Source organism: Chiroxiphia lanceolata, chromosome 2, assembly GCF_009829145.1.
Source record: "Chiroxiphia lanceolata isolate bChiLan1 chromosome 2, bChiLan1.pri, whole genome shotgun sequence".
Taxonomy (NCBI): Eukaryota; Metazoa; Chordata; class Aves; order Passeriformes; family Pipridae; genus Chiroxiphia; species Chiroxiphia lanceolata.
In genome coordinates, this window is record NC_045638.1 from 24,599,425 (window position 1) to 24,610,996 (window position 11,572).

General features: G+C 37.9%; 1 protein-coding gene across 4 annotated transcripts in view; it reads left to right on the forward strand.

Moving 5' to 3' along the window:
* The window catches only part of MYO16 (myosin XVI), a 363,225-nt gene extending 351,896 nt beyond the window's left edge, over window positions 1-11,329 (forward strand). For 3 of the 4 annotated variants that reach the window (XM_032679459.1, XM_032679458.1, XM_032679456.1), the window contains exon 35: window positions 2,024-6,831. In XM_032679459.1, coding sequence (XP_032535350.1) covers window positions 2,024-2,257 — 234 coding nt within the window. In that variant the 3' untranslated portion in view covers window positions 2,258-6,831. Of the gene's footprint in view, window positions 1-2,023; window positions 6,832-10,978 lie in introns of those variants that run through there. The other variant, XM_032679457.1, reaches the window with a different exon arrangement.
* Window positions 11,330-11,572: the final 243 nt, after the last annotated feature.

Below are 11,572 nucleotides of genomic sequence, written 5' to 3' on the forward strand. Positions count from 1 at the left end.
TACCTGTTATTAAGAGCTATTATTGGTTAATGCATTTCTCTTTGAAGTATCACACAAGCAGAAATTAAGCAAATTGACCATGGATATTCAGGCATCTCCATGTAAGGGTTCATTCCTTCTCTAATAGCATGTGTGTATGAAAGGTCTGACTTGCACAGGACACATTTGAAGCAACAGTGTAAAGCCTGTGTAAGCCTCTGTACCATGAAGGAAAAGCTGGAGCCACTGTCAATAGCAAAGTCTTCCTTCTGCCGCAGGAACCTCATTGCCCATCAGTGACAAAAATGCCCTTCATGGCAATTCAGTTCTCTTTGCAACTGGAACCAATAACGTTCATGGTGTCTCATGAGCATTTAAGGGCACAGCACATAATTTCCTTTATCATGGTAACTAACATGCATCCATCTCTCATTACAAGTATAAGGGCAAGATTGACAGGAACATCTCTGTTGTGTGAGGTGAAGTACTATCATTTTAGTCGTGCTATAGATGCCTCTTATAGGTGCCCCTGTGAGGTTCTTAAGGAAGAAGGTAGCAGAGTAAGGGCTGTGGGCCATTAGATGTTATGGTGGGCTTGGTTCATATTCCCTAGGTAAGCCCCTTCTACCCCAAATGAATAGATCTCAGTACCTGCTCTAGGCACTGCTGTACTGCATAGGGGTTAAGTAGGTCTTAAAGGATGGTGAGATGGACTTTCGCTTCCTGGACTTGTGCTGCCATGAAGGCTTCAAACTGGCTTGAACAAAGTAAATAATCATTGGAACAGAGAAGTTAAATGTGAGGGAACAACTCCTTCTAGGTGGATTAGGAATCTAGTACAGAACTGTTTGGCTACTTCAGTATGAATTTATAATTAGATTCAGGCGAGCTGAAACTGCATTTGAAGTTGTTAGCGTATTCTCTAGAGGAAGATAAGGACTGGCCCCTGTTTCTAAGGATTATATGAATCTGTGACAAGTAGCTGTACTAATTCTAAGCTGCAACAGAGGTTAACACAGGTTATAGTTTTGTGGTTATAGCTATTTGGGTATTTACATTTAGGGGAAAACCTTGCTACTCCTGTAGCTGCTATTTGCTTTGTTGAAAGTATTTTGTGAGTATGAAAGTATTACATGACAGCAGTTTTAAGATCAGTTTGTTAGAAATACAGACTACTCATCACCGTAGGCAGTTTCAGAGAATTCTGTGAGTTTCAGAGAATTGTGCTTGTGTACCCTTTGCTGACATAGGGGAGTTCTTTCCATTTGTTTCATTTTTGACACCTGCTTCATACAACTTCAGTTCTGTGACTTTCAGACATGAGTTTGCAATAAGGAATTCTAAATCACTACTTTTCTTTATTTTCAGTATAAAGAATGATAAATGGGAAGTGGGGACAGCAAGTTAAGCAGAAAGTTTTAAACCCTTTTTTAGGACAATGTTGCTTCAAATTATTATCAGGCTTATTTAATCTGTTTTCTTTCAGCTGTAGTTCAAATTATAGCAACTTTCTATCGTCAAAAGTATAGAACTTGAGTGCTTAGGCACATGTATTCTTTAATTGTAAATAGGAGAATGGGAGCAGTAACAGCCACTGACCATCTAACATGTCTAAGCGAGCTCATACTGTCTCAGGATTTCTGTTCATCTTCCTAGTAGAATGTGTGGATAAGCTTATAATGCTCCAAGGGTGGTTCCCTCCTCACACAGGGCTTGGCAGTATAAAACACATCTCATGAGTTCGAGGGGAGGTTATTTTGGTGAAAGTGATTATTGTTTATATATATTATGTGCATATGTATGTATATTGTTTATACATATCACTGAGATCTTGACTAAAGAAATAAGAAAATGAGACCTGAAACTGTCCTGCCTACAGGTTCACATTGACGCAAAAGAAGGAGAGGATCCTGTGTGAAGGATCATTCAACACAGATGTTGCGATTTTACACTGCCAGGAGAATTAACTTTATCCACTGTTATTATTGCTGTTGTTATTATTATTATTGCTATTATTGCTGTTATTGTTATTTTCTTCTTACAGGTTATTCATCAGCTTAGACTTTCAGAGAACGAGAGTGTGGCTCTGCAAGAGCTTCTAGATTGGAGGAGAAAGCTATGTGAAGAGAGAGAAGACTGGCAGCAAATCTTGCACAACACTGAGCAAAGAAACACAGCTCCACCTCCACCCCCTTGTAAGAAGCCAACATTGCTGAAGAAGGTAGAAGATACTTCCTGCAACAGACTCTCTTCGGGCATATGGGATACCACCATATGATTCAGATGTGTGTTTTTGCAGACTGTTAGGAATGAAACCAACTAATGACTTCAATCTGCACAATCAGCAAGTTTTCTTCCCTTCACAAAGTGTGCAGGGGTTTTTTATAAGCACTAATTCAATAGCACAGGATGGAGGAGCTATTTAGAATTGTTGTGTGTGTGTGTACATGTGTGTGTTTGTTCTTTTCATATATATACATGTATACATATATGTGTGCACCTCTGTGTATATGTATGTATGCATGTGTATATATGTATGGAGACAAACTGCACTATAAGTACTTAGTGTAAAGGTACATGATAGTCACTTTGAGTTCTCCCACGGACAATGAAGAAACTACAGTAAGCACATGATGATGGGGAAAAGTGACTGACAGACATTTTAGAGAGATCATGAAAACCTGTGTGCACACTGTACAGCTGTTTTATACAGTACAAAAAATATGTTTCTCGTTCCCTAATGAATGGGTTTATTATATTACATGTATACATATATATATATATATTTCTTTGTAGATGTCTGTGTTCTATTGGCATTGCAAACATGAAGATTATTTACATGTTTATTCCTGGTGTTTTATAACTTTATGCAATTGGTGCTGTCATTTTTTCTTCAAAATACAGGTAATAAATTCAGTACTTGCATTTTTCTTTCATAGTTTATCTTTAACAACATACCAAACAGTTTCAACACTGTGTTATTTTTTTCAGAACTGTCAATATCCTTTCTAAAATCCAATCCTGAAATTCTTGCAAAGCTCCTAGGTGCAGGAGTCATTTGGTGCTGTTCACAGTCACAAATTAGAGACCATTACCTCTTTCCAGTGGACCTGCGTTTCTGAATGTGTGAACTGTGAATTCTGCAGTTATATCTCAAATCTTACTTCATTCTGGGTTATGTAAAATAACCAGACACTCATTTAGATTGTAAGTGTGGTTTGAAATTCATACCTGATTATACATAAGGTCAGGTGTCAGTGGAAAGATACATAATGGTAATGAGGTATGAAAATAGGGCTTACTGTGACTTACTGTTACAAGCCAGAAGGCTTTACAGAGATGGGTATATCAAAGTATTATGTCCTTATTATGGTAGCACAGTGATGTGTTTATACCTCAAATTTCATGTAATGAAATGGTTTCAGAATAACAGCATTCTAGTTGGTATACACGAGTTCTGGGCAGTAATGTTAATTTATGAAAAACATGCTGCTAGCAACTCATTAGCCACTGCTCAGCAGTCTTTGAAATACTGCTTTGCCACTAAAACGTGTAATTTATATATATTCACAGGTTTTTTTCCTGGACCACTTATTTTTAAGTTCTGGGAGTATGTAGAGCCAATGGTTGTTTGTCCCATTCCTATCAGGATCCACAAAAAAATGTTTCCAATTTTGCGAATGAATATAAAACAAATATTTTCAAATGTAAGCTAGATCTAAAAAAGTGAGCTCACTCTTGGTTGGAAGTTGTTGGAAAACAAAAAAATCCTTAGAGATGTAGGTTTTTCCATCATGTTTGACAGACACTTCAAGCAGGCTGAATATCAAAAAGAAGTTGCGTGTTTGTTTTTACAGGAAAGCAACAAAACAAATTGTTCCCATGAGTATCATCAAGCTGTAGGCAGAATTAAGTACCTTCTCTTGCTAGAGTTTAAAATAAACATTTTGAGTGGACAAGGAAGAGGAGACACCAAGTTAGCTCAGAATTCTACCTTGTTACCACTGTTAGCTTCACAGAAGTCCTCTTTGTAAGATAGAAAAGGAGGAATTCCAGACTCCTAATCTTACCTTTGACTGATGCAAATGGCCGTAGATCATGACTTTACTCAGAAGGGGCAGGTAACCACTATGAGTGAGGTTATGCAGAAAGCATCTCTCATCTGCAACACAATTATGTTAGAATGAGGCTGTGCCTGGAAAAATTGAGGTTTCTGTCTTTTCACTGAGATAACCAGGGATGTATGAAAACTCCACTGTGAGAGTGAAATGAAAAGGTTCCAGAACTGGATGCAAGAGAGCTAATTAACATGACCTTGCAACTATGTTGCTTCCAGTATGCAAGTTGTTATCCCTACGTGGGACAACATTGCTATACATAATACATAAACGTATGTTGCTGCACAATAGCATCCACTCAGCTAGCCTAGCAATCCTGAACACCTCACTGCACTGAGACATGCAGACATACCCTCAAACTTATTGCTCCTCAAATGGGCCTGGCAAATAGCCCTCTCATAAGCTCTATCATATTGCTAACTCCAGTGCTTACTAGCTGGCTTGGCGACTGGTAGCAATCAATCCACAACAGCCTGGAAATTTAGGACAAGCTGTAAAAACTGACTGAGAAGCCAGTTTAAATCATGCCAAGATCCCTGCCGCTGCACTGAGCTTGCTACAAGCCACCAAGCTATTTGGAAGGTGAGCTTGTGTGTATCTCTGGATGACACTGTTGCCATTGCTGCACATGGAATGCAGCAGTACTCAGAGAGGAGAAAATGCATTTGTCAAATGGAATTTAAAATGCAAAACACTATAAATACACATTATCCTGCTTGCAGTCCTTACTAAGAGTTGTTTTAGAGCTGTGAGAAGCCTCAGCTGCAGGAGCTCAAGAAACCTTTTGCTACTTGTTCAAGGTCTATATTGTGACCTATTACAGCAGTATGAACCAAGGGGGGGAAAAAAGTATGTAGATTTTTTAGCAGTTTCATCAATACAGTTACATGGGAGAAGCCAGTACAAACCTGATTGTGGCAGTCTGATTCTGCAGACAATGAGCATAGCCAGTTATTCCCCCATGTGCAGGAGGCCTCTGTACTGTTTTTTTGCAAACCTAGGTAAAACATATTTTCTGGGGCTCTTCCTTGAAGTGTGTTATCACAGTGCAATGTGACAAATTTGAATAGCAGTAGATAGAAGCCTTTTTGTTTTGTTTTGTTTCAATTTTGTTTTTAATTTCAGGTTACATAATGGCTCACTTTTTACTTGGAAAGATTTTTCAGGATACTCCATTAAAATAAAGTACTATAGGAATAAAGTATTTGGGTTAAAACATGTTTTAAATATTTCTCTAATGGCAGTAAGACACTCTAGAGTGTGACTTATGATGTCATAATTCACACCTAGTGTGTTCATTGGTCCCTTGGCCTTTGGCCTCATGCCTAACAGTGCAATTGGTAGGGAATTATTATACCATAATTCACACCCTACTGTGTCTTACCCCCAGAGGTGTCTTAAAGCTACCAATAAAGTTTATATTGTGTATCAAAATGTGTTTACAGGCCTGGGAAAATATACTATTGACATTTTGAAATGTTGAGAAGTAGTTTTAGCAGAACTGTACAGTGCTTGTAAATTAATCTCCTCAGTGGAGTATGCACCAGCCAATTACAGTATTTCTTCAGTATATGAAGTCCTGTCTTGCACATTAAAAAATAGCTTAGATGAAAAAAAGCCTTATGAATTTAATATTCTGAAGGGAAGGATTAAGCTCTATGAGCATGTTAATGCTCTTAATATCCAGTGAACAGTCCGAAATGTATTTATCTTTGCAATAAAGCAATTTCAGGATGCTGGGGTTATCATCAGATAACTCCTCCACATTGTGCCTTATTGCTTAATTTTTAAACGTGGAAAAAAATGAAACACCTAACAAATCAATCTGTCCTTCAGCATAAGGTAAGAAAAATTAGATATGTTTTACACTTAAAAAAGTCATTGATCTTAAAGCCAAGGGAATTCTGGAACCATATTAAACCACAATAAAAGAAAAACAACTGCTATTGGCATGAGAAATTTTTTAAAGCCTGTATACCTTACTTGTTATTCCTGAAATAACACTTAGTGTTTTTTAGTTGCTGTAATTCTTATTGCAGATTATAAGCAAAACTTTGCTTTTAAAAACTGATTCAGAAGTTCAGAGAAATACATGCACCGATATTTTTCAAAAGATCTATGTACAGCATGAAGTGATAAACCTTTTAAAAATTTGTAATGTTTAAAAACCAATAGTATGGTTGTTGAGTAAGTGAATTGCATTTACCTTTTTTTTTTGCCAGTGCTCCTTTTTTATTCTAAAAGGTTTACTTATTTCATTACTAACTTTATTATACTACAGATTCTTTGTGTGTGGGACAAAGAATTTCATTAACTTGCTAAGAAAGCATAATAGATTGTAGCAGAGTTCTAAAGTGATAGTAATAGCCATATTAATTGTAGTTTTTAATTCTGCTGTATAGTATTTGCATCCCTAGTAATCCTGTTATTCTTATCTCTAAAAAGCCTGCTAATATCTGAAATGCTCTGAGGAACCTGAAGTAAGTTTTGCCATTCGCCTGTTAAATAATAAATGTAATTAAACTCTGTATAAATCACTTTTCAAGAATGGTGTTAAACATTTAATGGCTTTGTGTTCTAAATATATAGTTTTTAAAAAGAAAACACCTGAGCATAACTATTTGACAGTAGCTGAACAAAACAGAAGGAAATGCCTTTCTTCCAGTTTTGCTGTTCTCTGTATACTCAGGATTTTCATTTTGAGAAGAAATAAATAAATCCCAGTGCTGGCTTATGCTGTGGCTGTGAGAATGAGATCATTAGCAAAGATTGTCTGTTCTCTCACCTGTGGTTTGGCCTTTTCACCAACCACATGAATGTATGCTGGGTCCGGCCAAATCATGAATTTGGCTGTGAAGTGTCATAGGCAAAAGTTTGGTCAAGTCACAATTTGACTTTTTGAGGATTTTTGATTTATTACAGTAAACAACCTCATCTTGAATTAGCTAGAAGTATTTATTTCAACCTTAGGTAGGTTGTTTTGGTTCTCATTTATGTGAATAAAGTCCCTGCTTAGCACTTGTTTCCTTTTATGCCAATTTAGGTTAATTTTCAAACAGAATTTTATGATAAAAAAAGAAAAAAATTATATAAAAGTACAGCATAACTTTTATGTTTATTTTTTGGGACAAAACATTTTCCTTTAAAATACTGAAATAGAATATTTAAATATTCCAACATTTTTCATCTTTTCTAGCTGAAATTCATTGTTGGATGCAGTCTGAATTTACACCTAATTTCAACTCTTCACAAACATACTTTTTCATAAATCCACTCTTCTCTGAAAAGACCATACTAATAAATACTTGTTTTGTGATGCAGAAGAACTGCTGAAGTCTTTAGAAGTATCGACAGGGAAGATTTTATAAGCACAGGTATATTGCTATCATAGCAATGTCCATGTGACAGCTATTATCTAATGCTTGTGCCCATACTATTTTTTTATTCAGGCTCTAGCCCCTTAGCAATCTGCCTGGATATGTAGTTACCTGTCTCCTGATAGTCATTAGAGTACAGAAAGAGAAGTGCTGAATCTACCATATACTCCCACGGAAAGGGGAGACATGTGCTGCAGACTGTTACTAATTGACGCTTAATATAAATTACTTACATGTTTCCAAAAATGGAAATTGGAATGCAACTTTCTCACTGTTCAAACCACTAGGCTAGAAAGTTGTGGCAAGGAAATAGCCACAGCTATTAAATGAACCCTATGGAGGTATAGCTCCTCTGTCTCACAATGTAGTATAACTTGGTGGTCACAAATTATTTCAAAAACTAGGGGACCTGATTTTGCACCCTTTTGGGAAGGCAACTGCATGTGGACTGTTTGAATTAAAACTATCTTTAGTTGGTTTTAGCGCAGAACCTCCCTAACAGAGTGGTCTGAGCCTAATAAATCAGATAGAAAGGCAGGAGGTTGTCTAACGTGACAGGACTAAGATAGGAAAACATTCGTTGGTGGATGGATAAGTTTGGAGAAGTGCTCCAGATATCATGACCTTCCTCAAAGTTCTGACCAGCATCCTGCATATAAATTTTGTCTAAATCCTTGTTTTATGAATCTAGTCCCAGTCAGTCCATGCAGTTAAAAATACCTTGAGTAGAAATTACTTCTCTAGTAATCTTAATTTATTATATTTTAGTACCACAAGTCTAGCTTTTATTAATATGGCTCCCATGTCTGTGATATGAACTTAGCATTTAGAAAAGACAAAAGCTAAGACAGGACAATATTGAAAATAAGTGCATTTGAAGCATATATTCAGGGTTCATGCTGAGATCAGGGCTCCCCAAGCCTTAGAAGTACTGTAAGTAACATGAGAGATGCCATATCATCAAAGATCAAGACAGCGTTCCAAAAATAGCTCTCAAAGTTTAAAGACTTCCTTCTGCCTTGATTTGCTGTCCTACAGTCCCTGAGTTCTCATCAGGCATGAGTAGTTACCAAAGTCAGACATCATGCAGCTTAAAAAGTATGCATCATTTGTCTCCTGGGGGAGACAAACATCCAGACCTCAGCTACTCTGAGGTGGGAAAGACATTCTGTTTAGTTGATCAAAGGCACAATGATGGATGTTTCATATCAAATATCTCATGTAGATGTGCTTGCTTTTCTAGACCAGCTAAAACACTCTTCAGCAGGCTTATTTGTTCCGCAGAGTTGCTGATTTGTACCTGGGGAATGTGGGTCTAGTTTAAGTCCATGATTTTACAAAGATCTTCAGTTAAATTCAGGATTTGACCCCAGCTGATTTTTTAGGCCCACAGGTGGTTTACTTATTTTTGTGCATGTACAAGATTCCTGCCAAACATCCATATTATGCTCTGCCTAGAAAAACACCCCCCCCAAAAAAAAAAAAAAAAGAAAATAATTAATCATGGAAAATTTATATATACTGTTTTATGTAATCCCTGTATAGGAATAAAACACTAGATCCTGGTGAGGATTTGGATCTCATAAGGAAATTACACAAGACCTGCCTTTCAGGTGCCTTGTTGCTGACACCTAGGATTCTATATTGTCCGTTCTGGACTCCATTGACTCCATATTTCTCATGGTGAAAGAAGCACTGTACTTAAGGGAGAAAAGGAGAATTGTAGAATCAGAATTTTTTAGGTTTGAAAAGATCTCTAAGTTCATTGAGTCCAACCGTAAACCCAACACTGCCAAGTCTACCACTAAACCATGTCCCTAAGCGTCTCATCTACAAGTCTTTTAAATACCTCCAAAGATGCTACTGCTAATTTAAGCCTCCCTGGCACAACTTGAGGCCTCATCTATCACTTGTTACTATCCTATCCTATCACTCCCTACTTGTGACAAGAGACTCTCATCCTACCACTTGTTACTTCTGACAAGACACTGACCCCCAGCTTCCTACAACTTCTTTTGTGAAGCTGTAGAGGGTGGTAAGGCTGGCTTCCTTTGCCACAAAGGCATGCTGTTGAAACTTCTTGCCCCGACAGACAAAGCTGCTTCCTATCGAATCAGCACCCAACCTGTTCTGTTACATAGGGATTTTCCACTGCTAATGCAAAACTTAAATTTGTATTTGAACAATATTACTCTTCTGCCAGCCCATTCCTTCAGGTTGCCGGTACCCACTGAACATCAGCCCTGTCCTCCAGAGGTTTACTGAAGCATTGACTCCTCTTCATCCCACTGCGTACGCAGAATTTGCTGTCTGTTATGCACAAATTTATTGATTGTTCAGCTAATTAAGAAAGATAGTATTTTCCCCAGTATTACCTGAATCATATCTCATCAGTTTGGTTATAGGGTGCTGTGGTAGACAGTATCTTGGTTCACAATAAAGTAGATAAAGATTGTGTAGATAAAGAAAATGAGTTCTTAGGAAGTTATCACTGGCAAACTGGCAGGGAGGAGAGATTCCATATAGGATCTCTTCTTAAGAGCCATCTGAGTCCCACTTCTTTTCCAAATATTTTTTATTTGAGTGGAAGCCTGATGCTGGGGCAGAATTCGAAGTGATGATATAAAAACTGCCAGAGGTTCTTCCGCAGTGTGGGAAAATAAGAGATGCTTGTTTCACCCTTGATGGAGAAAAGCATGTCCACAATCTCAGAGACAACAGAGCTTCAAGACTCAAAGCTCTCCAGAGAGGAAGGGAAAAAATCAGTTTTGGAAGACCAGTCTAGGAACTGAGTAGACTAGTGGAGTTTATGTGTAATGTGCTGAGATGGTGACCTATGGCACACAGCACTCGGCATGAAAAAAAGTATTGTCATAATTGTGGTATCACACAGAGATACACTTTGTGAATGTGTGTGTGTGCATGTGTCTCTTTTACTGTCTGTAAATTTAACATGTGCTCCTTAGTAGGTATGACTACAAATAAAACCCTTATAAGAATACTAAGATTCTCAATAAAACTTGGCAAAGGGTCTGCAGATTATATTCCGTTATATGCCTTCATGCATTAGAAATGTTTTCCTTTCCCTGTACAATCCATCCATGATACCTCCAAACCCTGTTATTTGGAGAATAATATTCCCTGTGTCTCCCTCTGGCTTTCATACACAAAAATAATAAGTGGGTGAGAGTTCTGTGAGGAGATAGAGCAAGATTTAGCTCTGTTTGGATACAATCGGAGGACGTATCAAAGGTACCACTGGACAGGGAAATAGTTTCACAAGACTATGATGGCTGAAAATGAGGAAACAATTGTTACTTTGCTGGAATGAAAAAGACTTTTTTCATACATGTAAGTTGCAGACAAACTTAGATTAATTATAGAATCATAGAATTCTTTAGGTTGGAAAAGATCTAAGAAAAAAGTTCTTGAAACTGCCAAGAGCCAAGAGTCATCTCTTTATCCAGATACTGCTATTAAAAGATCTGTTTTGCTTTGTTGCAGCCTTGACATGAAGGCACATGAAGATAAGATTGAGAGCAGCCCTGAGGAGAAGGACTTGGGGATGCTGGTTGACAAGAAGTTCAACATGACCCATCAATGTCCACTTGCCATCCGGAAAGCCAACCATATCCTGAATTACATCAAAAGCAGCATGGCCAGCAGGTCAAAGGAAGTGATCCTTCCCCTCTACTCTGCCCTTGTGATACTCCACCTGCAGTACTTCATTGAGCTCTGGGGTCCGCAGCACAGAAAGGACATGAACTGTTGGAATCAGTCTGGAGGAAGAAGATGATCAGAGGGCTGGAGCTCCTCTCCTATGAGAGCAGCAAGAGAGAGTTGGGATTGTTCATCCTGGAGAGAGAAGGGAGGCTTTATAGCACTTTCCAGTACTGAAAGGGGGCCTGTACAAGAGAGCTGGAGAAGGACTTTTACGAAGGCATGTAATGACTTTAAACTGAAAGAGCATAGACTTAGATCAGATATCAGGAAGAAATTCTTAACAGTGAGGTTGGTGAGATACTGGAACAGGTTTCTCAGAGACATTGTGGATGTCCCATCCATGGAAGTATTCGAAACCAGGTTGGATAGGGATTT